Raw genomic sequence first — 18,387 nt, forward strand, 5'->3', positions numbered from 1 at the left:
CACAGGCACAGAAGCTGGGTGCCCACGCTTTGCTGGAGGACCAGAAGAGGTGTGGCCTGAAAGCTGGAGTTTCTGTCTCAGCCCAGAATGCTTCTAGCCTGGGGGAGTCTGGAATTCTGAGTGCAGGCTGTCTGGAACCCAGCTAGCTGCTGCTAGTAGAACACTGTGGATGCGAGACCTGCCTTGCCAAGTGTGTGGGGGCTGAGTGGGGCTTACTGCCACCTGCTACCCCCGACTCCCCATGTGGATTCATTTGTACAGCAGAGGCAGCTACACTCCTCCCTGTAACATTACCCCAGCAGGCAGGGAGTTGCCCTCTGATCACCACTGGGGCTGCTGCTTGTACTCACAAGTGGGGAGCCAAACAGCAAACTTGCCTGACCCAGTCCCCACCTGGCTTTGCCCCTTCATCTGCCCTGGTAGTGTAATACAATGGACAGAGACTCCTGGGAGCTCCATGGCCCTGCACATTGCCTGAAATACCAGAGTTCGCCCCTCCCTTCCCCCCGACTCCCCTACCCATAGTAACATAAGGCAAGCACGAATCCCAAAACTACCAACACAGTTGGCGTTCTTTTGCAAGTGCCACCTCCTGGCTGGAGGCCAAGTGGCACAGCCCATTACAACATCTGCAGGCACAATAACACAGTGCCCAGGAAGGAGAAAACTTTTGCACAACCTCAACTATCACCATTGCCTACATCACCCTGGCTAGCCAGTAGATCTTGAGTCTGTCCATGTGCCCAGTACATGACCACCACGGCTGTATTTGAGAAGGCCAACACACTAAGGCTATTTATAACCACGGAAATCTCACAGGGTCTACGTCACTGCCTTCCCACCCACAACTGAGCTGGTACTGATACCCACTGCTAAGGGACCAGACAGATCACATCACTGGATCCCTTGCAGACATTCACCAGCGGCAGCATGGAGTATGGAAACCTCACTGGGGACGAGACCCAGAGGAGCAGCAGTATTCACAGTAGTCTAGCCCTCAGGGACCGCTACTCTTAGGGGTGTAGGAGTGCATCACATTAAAGGAGCATCCCATGGGACAAAGGAAACCAGACTGCAGGCCTTGAGTCCCTGATCTCTCCACTGTGGAAAGTTTCTTTCAGCAGAGGCACAGCTCATCATTTATACCTGTAACAGGAGAGAGCACGAAATCTCTCCTTCTTTCAAGCAAGCGGTTAATCAATCTTATAAAACCGGGATGTGTGTTTTGAACTAATCTCAATTTGCTGCCAGCAGAGTATCTTAAACTACTCAGCCTACTGATGAAAAAATATTTCACCAGCAGAGGGCTGAAAAACAATGTGGCAACACCAGAAAGTTGTCTGACATTGCCTTGATCTGAGAGGATGATAGGAAATTTTTTGGCTGATTTTATCCCTTAGCGTCCTGAAGTTTAGTGTCGTTACTTATGTCAAATCAATCTAAGCTATTAAAAAGAAAAGAATTCTGGTGAATGAGGCAAGATCTAGAAGTGACTTTTTAATCTGTTGAGCTATCATTTTAGATTTGTGTACCTCATTTTCTCAAATGGTATGTATAGTTAATGAGGATCAGGGTATTTCTCGTGTGTGTCCTCCATGTCACTTACTGTGGGGATGTGTACTGCACTAATGTAGACAAATAATTTATTGTGAGAGGTTGTTGTTGCAAGTGGCAAGTTAGGTCACTGAATTGAATGATTAAATTCTGTGTTTAAATGAGTTCTGGAGGACCAAGACTAGTTCCCACAATGTGAGAAGATGACTTTAACTTTCAGTCCTTTAGTCTAGTAGGTAGGAAAAAAAATAACCAGAAATTAATTTGATTCTCTGCACCTGTACACCTGACTGCTGAGAATGATATGTTCAATTGCTCAGGGGAAGAACACTTCGAATAACTGAGAGTAAGTTAGAAATTATCATCTATATGTAAAAACTAGCATGCTATGTTGTAATACCTGTGATATGGTTTGGCTGTGTCCCCACCAAATCTCATCTCGAATTGTAGTTCCCATAATTCCCATGTGTTGTGGGATCCAGTGGGAGGTAACTGAATCATGGGGGTGGGTCTTTTCTGTGCTGTTGTTGTGATAGTGAATAAGTCTCATGAGATCTGATGGCTTTTTAAAGAGGAGTTCCCCTGCACAGGCTCTCTCTCTTTGCCAGCTGCCATCCATGCAAGACATGACTTGCCCCATTTTGCCTTCGGCCATGATTGTGAGGCCTCCCTAGCCATGTGGAACTGTGAGTCCATTAAACCTCTTTTTCTTCCCAGTCTTGGGTGTGTCTTTATCAAACTGCAACAGGAGAGGGCACAAACTCCTCCTTTCAAGGAAAAGGAGAAAAATGTAGAGTTCAAAATGTCTGTGGTTAACCACGTAATCTGAGTCTTCTAGTAAATACTATTTCCTGGGAGAAGTGTAGTTACTTTGGAAGGAATCTGAACTTTTAAAGTTATTGGTGTACCACTTAGTATTTAAAAGACAGTGATTTACAAAAAGACTACCCAGAAAGGCCTGGGCTTTCCAAGTTTTCTCCAAAACCCCTCAGGTATTCCTGATGAGCAAGTGAAGCATCTAGAGGGTTTAACTCACCATGTATGTCTAACCTACATGTAATTTATGAGTCATTGTTTTCTACTTAATAGCTAAATACTTTCACATATTTTTACTTATGGGATATAATTACTTATGGGATATAATTGAGGAAGAGGTACAAATTCAAAAAGCATCCAGAACTGAAAGCTCTTTCCATTTAATTTATGACATATACCAGGGTTGGCAAACTGAAATCTACAGAACAAATCTGACCCATTATTTGTTTTTGCAAATAGTTTTATTGGAACACAGCCATGTCCATTCACTTACTCATTCTTTATGGCTACCTTTGTGCTGCAACAGCACAGCTGAGCAGTTGTGACATAGATGGTACTGACAGGACGATTATTGACAGGATTGACAAAGTTGCGAATATTTACCATTTGGCTTTTTACAAAAGAAGTTTGCCAACCACTGGTGTATATTATTAGATACGTTAGTAACAAACGACATCATAAATTTCTTTCTTTTTAGCAATCATGTATACCAAGGATACAAGAAATATATTTCATTAGAAAAAAATCTTCTATTCGGCCATCTTGCTTCACCTTCCTCTGGAACAAAATCTTATTGCCAAATAATTTAAGAAAATAATTCAGTCTTCAGATTCAATATTTGTGCCTCGGGTTTCCTTCCTAGGAATTAATTTCCACTTCAACAAACAGACACACACATTCCAAAAGTGTTCTTTTATTTCTAGTAACATATATTGTATAAATACTCTATTTTATATGCACTTTCACAAAAGCGATATAATTTAAAAGTTTTTTCATTAGAAATAAATGTATAAAAATAAATATGTTATTATAGGCATTTATTACTAACTATAGTCCTTCTTGGAAGGAACACCCAAACCAATACTTATAAAGTACATGTAATTTATAGTAACATATTTTACTATATACATATGGAAGAAATCGTATTCTCACAGAAGAGCTGAACAGACATTCACCAGGATACGACTGTTGGACCAGCTGCTGGAGATGGACCTGCTACCCCTCAGCAGCCTCCCCACCACAAGACGAGTGATCTCAATGTCCCCAAACCTGTGGGACCCTGTTCTACACACCTCATTTTTGTTCCAGCATTTCATCCTCCTTGTGTGATTGTACTGATTTTCATGAGACACAAGTTACTTCTTTACATCCATATTCCCAAATCAGGGTTACATGGTAGGAAAGAAAGGAAGTTGGAGGTACTAAGCTCATTGTGTCTCCTCTAGTTTTTACCAGGACCTAATGCTTCACTACTTTTTTTCTCCATTGTAGACTTTAATGCACTTGAATAAACACATGGAGTTGTTTTTTCCGCAAAATGAATTACACAAATAAAGACTGAGATGGTTCAAAAAAGGAAAGAGGAAGACATTTGAGTCATTTCATGTTGCTGAGCCTTTCTCTCATGCTGAACAATCTGAAGTTTTAATTCTTGGTAGAAATAATGTATAAACATTCTCTGAAACCATAGCAGCCATAAACAGTGCTGGTCAAAGATTCTATTTGTACTCCTTTCTCCCCCCGTTGTTAGTGAGGTAAAGTAAAACAGGTCTTAGTAAAATCTCACCTTTCTCCTACTTTTCATTTCCCAACCCCCATGATACAAAAAGTATTTGATAAGTACCAGGAAACAGGGGTTGTAATAGTTCTAATTTTTTTGACAATTGCTTTGTTTTTTTTTAACTTGTAATAGATGTAACAAAAGAAATAATAATAATAATGCCCGGGGCTTTATTATGCTATATCACTGCTCAGAGGTTAATAATCCTCACTAACTATCCTATCAAATTTGCAACTGGCAGTTTACTCTGATGATTCGACTCTTTTTCTATCTACCCCCATAATCCCACCTTACTGATACACCTCACTGGTTACCGGCAAGATACGCTGGATCCCTCCAGCCTTCTTGCTTTCCCTGCACCAGCCCTTCCTCACTTTGCCTTGCCCTCAAAGCTAACACCACTTAAACCACTTCACTGCATTCTGCCATCGTGCAAAAGTCTATGAAATGTTTAGGTTTCTTTAAAGGATCACAGTTCTCATGAGATAACACCCCTCCATCATGGGACAGACACTTCAAGCTTCTTTTTTTGTAACCCTTCCCACAGGTCTTAGAACATGATGACCACTCCCCCAGCTGCCACTGGGGGCAGGGATGGTCTGCACAAGGTCTGGTGCTGGCTGGCTTCACTTCTTTTGCACACTCGGAAGCAGGCTGTCCATTCATGTCTCGGCATTCTACTAGTCTTGTCTGCCAACCCAACTCACATGACTTAGAACATTCGCCCCATTCTTCGATGATCCACGCTGAAAAAGTGGGGATAGCATTGAAAGATTCCTTCTTCTTCTTTACGAAGTAGGTGTATTTAATTTTAGGTCGAAGGGCATTGCCCACAGTAAGAACCTGGATGGTCAAGGGCTCTTTGAGAGGGCTAAAGCTGCGAATTCTTTCCAACGCCGCAGAGGAGCCGCTGTACCTCAAGACAACGCCTTTGTACATAATGTCTTGCTCTAAGGTGGACAAAGTGTAGTCACCATTAAGAATATACGTGCCATCAGCAGCTTTGATGGCAAGAAAGCTGCCATTGTTCCTGGATCCCCTCTGGTTCCGCTGTTTCACTTCGATGTTCGTGGCTCCAGTTGGAATTGTGATGATATCATGATACCCAGGTCTGCAGGTGACAAAAACGGGCATAAATCTCTGATTCATTGGCTAATTAGATTATTTAGCTTAAAAGCACATTAATCTTTCATGAGACATATTTTTTTCCCAGACCTGTTGAAAGGCCCATTTACATTATAAGGTCTGCAAATAGGTGTTTTAAAACTTACTTTGCACTAGTAACTGATCCTGATATTTTCTTACAAGTAGATCCATTTCCCCCACAAACACCACATTTATCAAACTTCTTTTTGGAGTCTATGATGTGATCACAACCAGCTTTTACACACTGTCCTTGCACACAGACAGAGGTGGAATCTGGGCTACATGGAGTACCATCCACAACCTGAAAAAAGGACACATGTCTAGTGTTACATACAAGCAAAGGAAGGAGATGCTGCAATGATAAGTGTAAACATTTTCTCTCTACTTTCCTGACCATGCTAATTAAAAACAGTACCCTCTACACATGCATTTCATGCATTTACCCTTCACTTTGGCATGTTTTTCAGTACCACGTATAGACATGTGAAGAAATTAGAGATTTTTAAAAGTTATTTATCTATTGACCTATCTCTCCTCCAGCTAAGGTCAATGAAAGTAGAGCTCTTTGTCACTTTGTTTACTGCTGTACCTTCAGAGCCTAGAATAATTAGTATCTGGCACGAGTAAGTGCTTCATAAATCACTTGCTGAATATTGAATCTCCAACTTGGGAATATTTTCATAGCCTACGGTGCTAATGACACACGATCATCTCAATCACATTAAATTCCATTTTCTGTCTCAGATCCAGATGTATTCCCTTAGCAAAACAGCAAAAGAAATGATGCTTTTCCTACTTCAATATGTGTTTTCAAACATAAAAATTATCAATACTCAAACTACCACTTCTATTATTCTGTTTGCACCTGCTACTGCTAGTTACCCTGTAACAAGTATTTTGGACCATGCATAAACTATTTTCCAAAACTACTGGTTACTGTGTGAACATATAATGTATCTAACTATGAGCTGTATGTGAAGCCTAGTCGCACAGAGGAGCGCTTGACTGTCCAAAAAGCTTTTCTTTGTATATAAAAGAGTAATAGCGAGCAATTGCAAGCATCTGAAGTGTTAGATTTAAGCTTCATTCATAACTGAAAACACTAAACTCAAAGCAGGCAGTTGCCAATTAATGTAAAAGAAAAGGAGTTCAAATTTGAAATTGAAGATATGTTAATATGGAAAGCAAAGAAAGTATATCAAAAATTGCTTGAAAAGGTAGCAAGCCTAGGCCTTGGGTTTTAGGTAAAAATTAGGTAAAAACTAACTACCTTGGGCTGCAAAACGAAGAAGTAGCCAATGCCTTTGGCTTGGCAGATGAGCTTGCACCTGTCCTTTGGTGAAACACCTGCATACTTGGGAATCCATTCCACCGCGGGCCCACTCCCAAAGGAAGCTTTTGAAAACTCGTTGTGTGCCTCACATTGTTCCTCTCTAAAGGTTTTTCCTGGAAAGAGAATAATATGATAACGTTATCAGTTTCCAATCTTGAGCCACCTGTTTGTGGGTACATCTTTTTTTTCCCCCGTTTCTTAAAACCAGAGTCCGTTGCTCCTCACCATTATTGTCTGGACAGTCCTCAAGGTTACAGGATCTGTAGCGAACTCGTTTGCCTTCACAGTACTTCCCTCCATTCTTTGGGACTGGGTTGTCACATTCCCTCATCGTGTACTGGACTCCTCCACCACACGTTCTCGAACAGTCTCCCCAAGGCCCCCACATCCCCCAGCTTCCATGAAAAGGCGTCTAAATGGAGACATAAATCGTCAGCATTAGAATTATCTAAAGAGAACTTTTAGGGTATCAAAGAAAACCACATGGGACAAAGAATCAATTCTAAAAATAAGCTATCTCACATTCCTGCTAGAGGACACAGATGGGGATGTTTAACTTGGTATCAAATCTTTTACCATCACTTTGTTCTTTTCAATTCTGAATGTGTTTCAGTAGAAAAACTCACATCAAAATGCTTTCTGTCGGTTTTGTTCACACACTTGCCGTTGATACACCATTTCCCTTCTCCACAGCTGGTGCCATCTGCCCACGGGAAGTGTTTGGTTTGGCACACCAGCACCCCGCCAGAGGTGCCGGTACACCACAAGGTGCTACACGTGCTGGCTGCATCAGGGCAGTGCTTGGAGTCCTCCCCAAATGTAAATTGGCACTGCCGGTTGGCATCGTACGAGGTGCCAGGGAGATCGCCTGGGAGCTGTATGGGATTCTGAGGCTTGTCCATCAAACATTCCCCTGCAAAGGAAATGCCAACCAATATTAATACAGAGTTAGTGAGGGCATGAAGGAGTAGATCCCATTTCAGAAAATATTTATCATATGAGAAAATAGATAGCAAAGTGATTTGAAAACTGTAAAGCTGGGGGAGGGAAATGCTAAAGAGATTTAGATTACTATTAAGATCTTATCCTCAAAGGGTTATTTCTATATTAACAATGACAGGAAGTTATTGATCTGCTAACAATGTGAATGAATGGGCTTTGGGAGCTACTCAACCAGAAGCACTATTTTTTATTTGGAATTAAGATCTCAACAGTTAGGATCTTGACAGAGGAAAAGTAATTTTGAAGTGGGGAAAATAAAAAGAACAAAAAGGAAAGAGTTCATTTAACTAAACTTTATGCATGAAAGGTTGGATGCCATCTAGAGAGAGTAGCTGGAACATCTCACCATGACCATTATCCAGAAATGATGTAATCATGTAGGCACTGCAAGGAGACCAAGGCTGGATGTGGTCCAGGTTGGAAAGCATTGACGCCATCATGTGGGAATCCTGGTTCACACCATTAAGGCTGGCACACTGCTTTGCATCATCATGCGGCATGTTAAACACGTGGCCTAGGAAGCAATCCAAAACCCACATTAAAACATGGATCATGGCTGGGTGCGGTGGCTCACACCTGTAATTCCAGAAGCCGAGGCGGTGGATCCCTTGAGGTCAGGAGTTCGAGACCAGCATGGCCAACATAGCGAAACCCCGTCTCTATTAAAAATACAAAAATTAGCCAGGTGTGGTGGCATGCACCTGTAATCCCAGCTACTGGGCATGCTGAGGTAGCAGAATTGCTTGAACCCAGGAGGCAGAGGTTGCAGTGAGCCGAGATCGTGCCACTCCACTCCAGCCTGGGAGACAGAGTGAGACGCCATCTCAAAAATAAATAAATAAATAAATAAAATAAAATATGGATGATATGCAGCAGGTTCTTTTTTCCCAACAGGGATTCATTCATTTGTCCCAAAATAACATTTCTAGAGAAAGAAATATATTTAGGAGATCGGCTATTTTGCAGACCATGTCTACTTTTCACAGGATGTAAACAAACATACACATTTCCAAATGTGCAGAGCTACTACTATCTTCTTTTTTACTTTAATAAAAATGACCATGTTTGAAATAGTGAAAAAATATTTTCTATAGTTTCTAAGACGCACTAGGACCTAAAATAGCAATATAACCTACAGATTCTCCTTATTATATTGTTTTACCAGTTTACATTTCTGAATTGGGCTTAACTCCTACTTTGAAGCAGACTTACCTAATTCATGGGCTGTGGTGAAGGCAGCTTGTAAACCATCATCTTCTATGACGGAGCAGCTTCTGCTCGGATCACACACAGTTCCAACATCAGCCATCCCAAGTGTATCACATGTCTGGGACCCACACAAGTCCTACAAAAAGCAAAGGTAAACCCTTATTAATAAGGGGAGCATGACCCTTGGGATCTAACTTTTTTGGCAGGGTGTGCCTTCACATATGCTTTGGAGCATCTACGTTCATTATTGTTGACATAAGAAGACTTCATGTGACTTTAATCAAGCTTTTTTCTAATGCTTTTAAAATATATCACATGTCTGGGACCCACACAAGTCCTACAAAAAGCAAAGGTAAACCCTTATTAATAAGGGGAGCATGACCCTTGGGATCTAACTTTTTTGGCAGGGTGTGCCTTCACATATGCTTTGGAGCATCTACGTTCATTATTGTTGACATAAGAAGACTTCATGTGACTTTAATCAAGCTTTTTTCTAATGCTTTTAAAATAGAACTGTGAAACTTGAGATATTTAAATTACAGTAGAAATGAGTAAGATAAACCATGCTAGCCAACTAAAAAAGGTTAACTGCAAAAACACTGGTGAAATGCCTTGTATATATCTTTTTGGTACAATGTAGACTCCTAAGAGGACAGTCTCACAGCTAGTACCATCTTCCTCTTACCTGTCTGGTGAAAAGAATTGCTGTGTCATAGTGCTCTGCATCTCGGTCACTGGGTGGGTTGTGCTGCTTCTGCCAGTTGCAAAAGTTCCGCAGAGTGAGGGCAGCATTGGAGGTCACTTCTGGCCCCTTTTGTTCATCGTGGATGACCAAGATCTTCACCACCACCAGGCTAACTGAATTACGAATGCTGGGGTGTTTGTACAATCTGGCTGCCACCGAAAACAACGTGAGAAGGTAATGCTTTAGACCACTGCCGTGGAATTCTGCCATCGACTGGTCTGCCACAAGCATGGTTTCCACATAGCGGTGACTGGACACAAATCGCTTCTTTCTTATGCTTCCAGTTCCTGTAAAGAAAAAAAAGAAAGTTTGCTTATGGTCAGGCTGTCCAAGAATAGTTACCTTCCTAGCATATATTAGGAAAGCCTAACCAGTCAAAGCAAACAAAGCAAAAATATACCCAGAACAATAACAAAAATATTTGCATATCTTCACTCGAAGTGTTATTTTTAAAGTTCTCTCCTCTCCTTTAAATAAAAAGACCACGCGCTCCTTTGCATGGTCAGGCTCTTTCTGTGTGTGAGCAGGATTTCTTCTGTTCTCTTTGAAATCCCACAGTCTGAACAAGGCAGTTTTGCACATCATCCTACCCAATTGTAGTAAAATCTTGGAGCAAGGGTGGCAGGCAGAGGCCCTGAGTCACTCTTTCACAGGCGAGGGCTCAAATCCTGAATGAGATCATCAGGCTCCACGTGGAAGGCCTCGGGTAGGGCCTGGGCTGCTGCCAAGGGGCCGGGCCTTAAGGAATCTCAGAGTGCACAGCTCTGCTGTCTCATTCCAGGGGTCCCTGGGGTGCTCCGCTCTTGCCAATTCCGGGCACAAGGACCACCCACTCTGCCCAGCAGCCTCTGGCCCCACTCCCACTGCCCCAGGAAATAAGTTCCAGCTTCCAGGCATGATTGATTATTTGGAACAGAGCCTTCCACTCCGGACTGAGACCCAAGCCCTGCAGAAAGTCCTAAACTGGGCTGCGACCACTTTGCTCCCAGGAGCAGGGGAAAAGGGGAGAATTCTTTAAAAAATGACACGCGAGAGAGTTAAAGAAGGGAAAAGGCCCCAAAGTGATAAAACAAAAAGAACTGGAGAATAAGCACTGCACACAAGAGAGAAGGCGTAGCAGGAAGGACCGGCAGTGACTTTCAGCAGTGCTTGAGAGCAGAATTATGGCCGCGAGAGGGAGTGCAAACTGGGAGGCGGGGCAAACCCGGGAAAGACCTCCCAAGCAGGTTCTGCGAAGGGGCCCCACCGCCTTCAGCCCGCCCGGGTCAGCCTTATAAGGGGGAAAGGGGACAGAAGTCTGCAGAACAGAGATCCTAGCGTAGCCATTCAGAGTACCTTCCTAGGTCACCATTGCTCCTCTGCCCTCTCCACATCCGCCCTCCCGTGAGCGCAGGATGCACGCACAGGCAGCGGTTACAAAACTCAGCGCAACGTTGCAACCCGCACAAAAGGCGCACACAAAATCGTTAAAAAGAAATACACAGAGTGGAAAGAACTCGCACAAGCTCCAACTCACTAAAGGTGGAAGGAGTCAGGTTACAAACTCTCCCTCCCCGGCCTAAATGCTTTGCTTTAGTTTGCAGAAAATCGTTTGTCAGTTTTTTTCTTGGTTATTCATTATTCGGGCAAATGCAAGTATGTTTTCTAGCTGAGTTCACCAATCCAAACCTCAAACCACATTCCTCCACTCCAAGCCTCCGTTCTGTCCGCGGACTTATGCTCCTGCCTGCCAGCAGGAGTCTACCCTGAAGTCGCGTGGGATAGAGAAAGTGAGGAGAGGAGGATGAATGGATAGACAAACGAGAGCATTTCTTCTACCTGTGGGCTGTCCTACGCGTTGCAGTGCCGGGTCCTGCGGCGACCACTGAGCCCTTTCGTCCTTGTCCTCAGTCCCTTGGTCCTCGTCTTCGGTCTCCGCTTTCGCAGTCGGCCGGAGCTCGTCGTCCACGACCCCGCACGTGCCGCCGCCGTCGCCCTGCCGATTCCGCCGCAGGAGGTGGAACTGTAGTGGTGCCGGCGGCTTCTCCCCTGGGGCGGCGGTGGCGAGGCGCTCGCTGGCGGCGGGCAGCGGCTGGATGAAATACGCCTCCCCCAGCAGGTAGAAGGCGCCGCGCACGCCCTCGCAGAGGCTGAGGGCGGCCGCTGAGCTGGGATCGCCATTCACGGTGCCGGAGTAGAAGCAGTGCGCCAGGTCGGGTTCCGGAAGCGGCGTCTCGGACCCAGATTTGCGCCCCACGTTCTGGAGCGTGAAGCCGGGCGCCAAAAAGCTGCTGTCGGGCCGCAGCTCCAGATCCAGCTGCTGGTCAAAGGCGTGCAGGCGGAGGCGCGTGGTCCAGTGTCCCGGGGCGCGCTCCAGCTCCGGCACCACCAGCTCCTCGTCCTCCTCGGAGGGGCGCCCGAGGGCGTCCGACACGGCCAGTAGCGCCGCGGCGAGCAGCAGCAGCGTGGGTACGGGCCCAAAGCTCCGAGACCCCGGAGCCCGTTCCGCGTTCCCCATGTCGCTGCCCAGCTTGCGCCTTCCGAACCCCTCGGGTACAGCTCGCTGCATTGGAGCCCCAGGAGACACCGCTCGCAGCAGCGCACGGAGCGAGGGAGCTTTAGTTCGGGTCGGGAGAGCAAAGCCTCGTTGGCCTGCTCTGGATTGTTAAAATTAACAATTTCTATTATTCGTTGGAAGGGCGCGCAGAGCCGGCTACAGCCGAAGCTCCCGGAGTCACTAAGAGGAGGCGCTGCAGTTCTGCCGGCGCGCGGGAAGTTTTTCTTCCAGCGCAAAGTTGGAGACACTGAGAGGGAGGTGCAGGCAGAGTGGCTCTGCGGGGACAAGAAGCGCTCTGGGGCGCCTCCGGGGCTGAGGCAACGCGGAGATTGGTGCCTGGCGCCCCTCTTCTGCCTCCGCCTTGGCTGCGGTGTTGCTCACTCTGCTCAGGGCTCTCCCCTCTCCGTCCGGTAGCGCACCCTGGCTTTGCAATAGCCCCTGGCTCGGCGCTGCTTTCCAGCGAGTGCAAGAACCGGGCAGCCGAGCGGTCCTTTTATAGTGGACCAGTGAAACCGACCCCTCCACCCCACTCCTCCCCTTTGGCCCTTTTCCATCCCAAAGACGCCGCCCCCGGCTCCGTTGGTGCTAAACCGCGCTCCGCGCTGCGGGCTCGGGAGGGGGAGGGGGCAGCCTCCGCGCTGGCTCCACGCCACTGCTCGTCAGTCTAGGGGCGGAAGGAGCGCTGTGACCAGCACTTTGTACTGCTGGGGCCGCTCCAGGGAGAAGACTCCCTTCCACCGCTTTTCTCCCTCGCCGGTTTCCTGGACCACCCTTCCTCCCCACCGCCCGGTTGCGGTAACTCAGTTACCGCGCTGGGCTGCGGTTCCCAGGAGGGAGGGTTCGGGTGGAGAACGCAGTCTCTTCTCCAACATTTCCCTATCCTGGAGCTGCCCTGAGTCTCCTTCCCTCCTCCCTCAGTTCCCTCTTCCCCAGTCTAGGAGATGAGCTGGGGCTACACTCTCTAGAAAAATACCTCACCCCACTTCTCCACCTTCCCAGCCTGCCAGGAGCTCCTTAGCCGCCGCCTGCTCTCTCTTTGCCCCAACTTTTCTAGGGAAATCTTGGCCCTGCCCTTCCCCCAGAAAGCATGCCTGGGTGAGGGGCCAGGTGACACTTCTTAGGATCTGGATTTTAAAATATGTTTGCTTATGCCGTCACCCTCCACCAACCCCCACCCCGCACGCCACCTCTTCCCCAGAGACGACTTTGTGAGGACCCGGTTTCACATTTCTGGAATGGGTGATCTGGGACACGGCTCATTTCCCTAGAGCATAAGGAGGGAATTGCGCTTTCTCTTCTTCATTCGAGAAATGATCGGCTCCCGCCAGTCTGCGTGCTTTCACTCAACAGCAGCTGCAAGCCCTAGGCCAGCGTCGCAGAAACGGCCAGGAACCCCACTTTCCTACCCGGGGGCCAGCAGCGATCGCTGGGGCTAGCAAGCGTGCAGTGGGGGAAAGAACGAAATCGGCTTCCTTCCTGGACCCCTCCTTCCTCTTCCTTCCAGGAAGGGAAAAGGCTATATCCGCGTTACGAAAGCGAGGAGAGGTCCGCCAACAGGTCCTCAGGAAAAAAAACTGAGTGGCTCTTCTCTCCAAAAAGTGGGAGGGGCTCAAGGACCCAGAGGAAGGACGTGTTTCACAGGCGGAAAGCCGCGGGGACAATGGCGAGAGCGACCGCCCTAGACCCGGGCGGACCCGCAACCCTCACACTCGCGCGCCCCCGCTTAGTGCTCGAACTGGTCTCCGCCTTTCCGCCCCACTCCCGTCCGGTCTCTTGGTTGGCTCCAAGTAGATCTGGGTCCTTTCCTCGCTCCTCCCCAGATCTTCCCAACTTCAGTTGGCCCCAGCCAGAAGCGTCCCTTCTAGTTCTCCCACACGTCCCTCTTACAACCTTTCTTTTCCGGATGCTTTCCAACTTCTTTTTTCCTAGCGAGATTGCTTACTTGAAAAACAAAAACAAAAACATTGCTTTCCACTCATCAGGAAAAATCAAATGAGCAAGAATGGCAGAGAGAAGCAACTCAGCTTACTTCTGAAGGGCTTAGTAACGACCTCTAGTCCCCACACATTTAGGAGTGGGTGGTTTCGTAGATGTAATTTTGGTTTCCTAAAATCACCCTCATCGTTGAACGTTGAATAATCAACCAAGGCCTTAGATATATTTTGACAGCGCTCGATTAACATTCTGATAGTGTTTCTGCCTACCTCTTTTCACTGAGTCTCTCCTTTGCAGCCCTCGCTCTCTCCCCTCCGTTGCATTTCTCCTTCAAACTCAACATTGACATCCGCACACGAGTGTGTGATTCCTTTCTGCATTGTCCAGCATTGTCCAGCCTACCCTCCTTCTCTTCTACTTTGAACTACGAGGATTATTCCTTCCTGTTTCTCTGTTTCCCAAGCGTCTTTTCCCAAACATCTGATCATTCCTACTTCCCAGTTTGGTTTTCAGACTTTTTTTTTTTTTTTTTAACATTGTTTTCTTCTGTTACAGTAATTTTTTGACGGTCCATTTTCTATGATTTCATTTCATTTTACTTGTTCTTTCTAGCTAGAAGAAAGGTAAGATACTTGAGAGAACATATGAGGAAAAGTCATGTTAGACTTTCAAGATATTGACCGCGGGATCACAAAAGCATGAAGGCAAAGCCATCCGTACATTTTCAAACCTCTTGCTTAGAAAAGGGCTCAGAAGATAATATACGGTGACAACAGTTACAGCCTCAGAGTGGCTTTGAGATGGAGATTTGAGATGGAGATTTTGGACACTCATAATCTCCATCTCAAGGAGAGGTGGCCCAGAGGCTGAATGAAGATGAGTGAAGGTAGATGTGATTCCCTTAAATTGGGGCAAAAAGGGACAAAAACAGCAGAAAATCTGTATCTTTAAAGACATATGTAATGTATTTCAGTCTATCAACTTCTCTACATAAACTTTAGCTTTTAAAAATATGTTAACGTAAGTTTGACCTTCAGTGTGTTTCTACCTGCAGGGTTATTCTCATTGGAGGTTTGTTTAAAGCATACATTTCTGATCTTGAATGGGTTACTACAAATCCATTATAATTTTTTCATATTTCATGTTGCAGATACAAGTAGAGTTGAAAAAACAGTGAGTTAAAGGCAAAAGGATGGCCAGGAACATGGCTTTTTTATTCTCTGGGTTTCTGTCCAGATTTCTGTTCTTTTGCATAATGACTCCAATCTGTTGTGCACCTGTAGTTCTGGGAAATGATTCTTTTTTAATCGCTTCAACAGAGACATGGATGTTGGAGTTGCCAACTACTAAGCTGAAAAACTCCATCTACGCTCAGAAGAACATTTAATCCACTTACTTTTTCTCTTTTTTTTAAAGATCAGCACTCATCAGGCATTTGTGGTAATATGCAAATATATACATATGACACATATGTATATTTATAAGCAAAATGTGAATTGGAAAAACATTTGAATGTAGAAACAAGACCACAGGAGTAAATTTGTACAAGGCACTAGCAAAAGTGACATGTAATGTGGGGTTCTTGTAGTGAGTTTCATAATCCAATTTTTGCTCCTTGATTTGAATGGGCATCCAAAATAGCACATGTTATCCTAATCCCTACTCCCCATATTTTGGGTTTTATTTTTATAGAATACATATGGGCTTATATAAACAATAATCTTAACATGTTCTAATTTACATATGTAAGCCAATTTTTATTTCTGGAGATAACAGAACAAAACTCAAAACATTTGACATAAAATTATTGGAACAATTAACAGTTTGACCTATTAAACACATTATTGTCCTCTATGAACAGAGGGACTGTCTCAAAAAAAGAACAAGTTGTTTGCATTTTTAAGTGAGAGATAAGCATTAAGGTGTTAATTTCTATTTACACCTTATGTGTTTCACTGATTCATATGTTATAGACACAATATTCTATTCACAATTTTCATGACGTCTATACCAAAGTAAATATTCAACAAGTAACCATGAAATGAAGAAATCTGGTAATATGCATGAGCTATTAGAATTGTTTTAATGTAAACATTGTCTAGAGAAACAACTAATGTGCATATTTTATAACCGGGAAATGCTTTTTATTCACATTTTAGTACCATAAGATTGACTAATTAGAAATAGGGAAGCTGTTTGGTATTAGTCCTACTTTTGGGAACATATGGTCTAAAGTAATATTGGACAAATGGATATTTTAATTGATCACAAATGAGAAAGTAGTTAGAAAACTTCTAGTTTAAACAGGTTATATACCCAGAAATATTGCAAATATTGGAGACAGAAAAATTATTGTAGCTTGCCTTTAAACTCAAAATTGATATTCCCTCCAAATCATGCACTTGCAGAACTGAGAGGAGTATGATCTGCCAGATCGACTCCCTTTGTGTAACTGATGCAGAAATGAGACTCAAAAGGGTTAAGTAGTTTTCCCAAGATGTCATAGCTAGAGTCAAACTGGGGGCTTAGAAATGACTCTGACTCATAACTTTTAATCAACTGTTTTGACATTTTAACCTATCTAATTGTGTAGGAGGTAATTATATTGTCAGAATTTGGAATGATGTTGTTTCCAGTAAAGTTTTGTTTTAATTATAAATAGGAATTTTCCAGCAATAAAAAATTTCCACCTTAAAAAGATTCTCAGACTTTAGTACATCTTTCTCCAAACACAAGGTGGCGATGGTCTACAACAAATGATGTGCAACTCGGTGTTTTTTTTTTTTCTTTCCTTTTTTATTCTTAATAGTTCAAGTTAAGAATTTGCAAGTTTTACATCTTCTCAATCATATTTAATAAATTCTAATTAAATATTCTCCTACCTCTTAGTATTATGGAAAATATTTTAAAAATATTACAATGTTAAATGAATTTAATCTTGAGGGCATAATAAAATGCTTTTTTAAATCAACTACTTTTTAATTATGTGTTTGTATTACCATAAACAAAAATCCAATTAAACTTTAAAGAAAGAAAACTGCCTCTGACAAAATAATACTGTGGACCGCTTTTATTCATTACATTTGAGAACTTCTTGTCATTCAAATGAAAAGATTAAGTACATTTGCAATCCACTAAAACAGATTAAAAACTCATTCATTTATTCAATAGATATTAAGTACATACAGTATGTTTAGTATACATTAATACTTGACAATCAATACTGGTTAACTGGTTTCCCTGGTTTAGAAATTTTCCTTAGCAACAACGTAAAGCTTAAAATGAAAAAAGAAAAGTGAGAAAATGTTCTACCACCAGGTGGCGACAAAAGATAAAATTTAAAATCACTCTTAACGAGTGCGTACTTCATGTAATTCTTGAATACTGCAAATATAAGTGACTTCCGAATGTCATGTGAATTTAAAATCATATTCTAGGAATATTTTATTAATTAAAGCAAATTAATACTAACATATTATCTCTAGTTTAATAAGTGCTGGAATTGGAAGTGGACAGTTTTAGTCAGCAGGCGGCACTTGAGACCATAGAATAAGATATTTTAAACTATTTCACTACTGCTTTTTTTCCCCACCCGGCTTATAATTATTGATTGGCTGATTGAGATAGGAGCTGGTCCCCTCCTTACACTTCCACTAGCAGGGATTTAATCAGAGGCTGAAAATCAATTGTCCTTTAAAAGTGATTTTTGCTAAAGATCAAGAGCAATATTTGGTTACATCTCAGCCTCTATCCTACAACATTTATCATTTTATAATGCTCTTTTGTGTAAGATACAATAAATCTTATTAATAACCGAAAACTGAATTATGAATTATTGCAATTCATTGGCCATCTACTTGGGCAATTACAACAGTTAGTAGCTCAGAAGCACTGATATTTGAGCACTGTATCTTCAAATTCCTAGGCCTGGGTTAGGATGCTTGCTGCTGGAAACACTGGTTGGAAAGCTTTCTTGTTCCATGTGGCTCTCAGGTCACCCTGAGAACTGGACACACTCGTAATTGGTTGATGGGTAGGCTTGTATGTTCATGAAATGTTGATTGGAAAGGCCTAGAAATCTCTCTAAATACATAATTGGACAAGATTGTTGAAAGGATTAGAGTTGGACACTATTGTAAAGTGGCACAATGTCTAAGCATAGAGGTTGGGGGTCTTCCCGTTCCCTGCACTTAATACCCTGAGAGCTAGTGGTGGAGAGCCATGTAATCCACATTTGAATTCTGGCGTTCTGACTGCTGCATCCTTACTTTGTGGCTTCAGGGAAGCCATGGATCATCCCCGAGCCTCAGCCTCCTCATATGTAAAATGGA

General features: G+C 43.7%; 1 protein-coding gene across 2 annotated transcripts; it reads right to left on the minus strand.

Annotated features, from left to right (window-relative positions):
- Positions 1–3,267: 3,267 nt before the first annotated feature.
- On the minus strand, positions 3,268–13,166 carry ADAMTS1 (ADAM metallopeptidase with thrombospondin type 1 motif 1). Of its 2 annotated transcripts, none has more exons than XM_063720785.1 (9): positions 11,404–13,166; positions 9,526–9,872; positions 8,844–8,976; positions 7,978–8,145; positions 7,256–7,542; positions 6,855–7,041; positions 6,567–6,742; positions 5,422–5,597; positions 3,268–5,261 (listed from the first exon to the last, which is right to left on the minus strand). In XM_063720785.1, exons 1-9 carry the CDS (start codon positions 12,131–12,133, stop codon positions 4,553–4,555), a joined length of 2,913 nt encoding a protein of 970 aa, XP_063576855.1. In that variant the 5' UTR covers positions 12,134–13,166; the 3' UTR covers positions 3,268–4,552.
- Between the last annotated feature and the right edge of the window lie 5,221 nt (positions 13,167–18,387).

This window comes from Pongo abelii, chromosome 22 (genome assembly GCF_028885655.2).
Source record: "Pongo abelii isolate AG06213 chromosome 22, NHGRI_mPonAbe1-v2.0_pri, whole genome shotgun sequence".
Taxonomy (NCBI): domain Eukaryota; kingdom Metazoa; phylum Chordata; class Mammalia; order Primates; family Hominidae; genus Pongo; species Pongo abelii.

Bases quoted from the DNA above. Each gene is read 5' to 3' on its own strand.
- ADAMTS1 (XM_063720785.1), bottom strand. From the start codon at position 12,133: ATGCAGCGAGCTGTACCCGAGGGGTTCGGAAGGCGCAAGCTGGGCAGC. The intron at 7,543-7,977 runs GTGAGATGTTCC...TTTCCTTTGCAG, and splicing joins ATTTCTGGATAATGGTCATG to GGGAATGTTTGATGGACAAG. The intron at 7,042-7,255 runs GTGAGTTTTTCT...GTCTCCATTTAG, and splicing joins CCGACAGAAAGCATTTTGAT to ACGCCTTTTCATGGAAGCTG.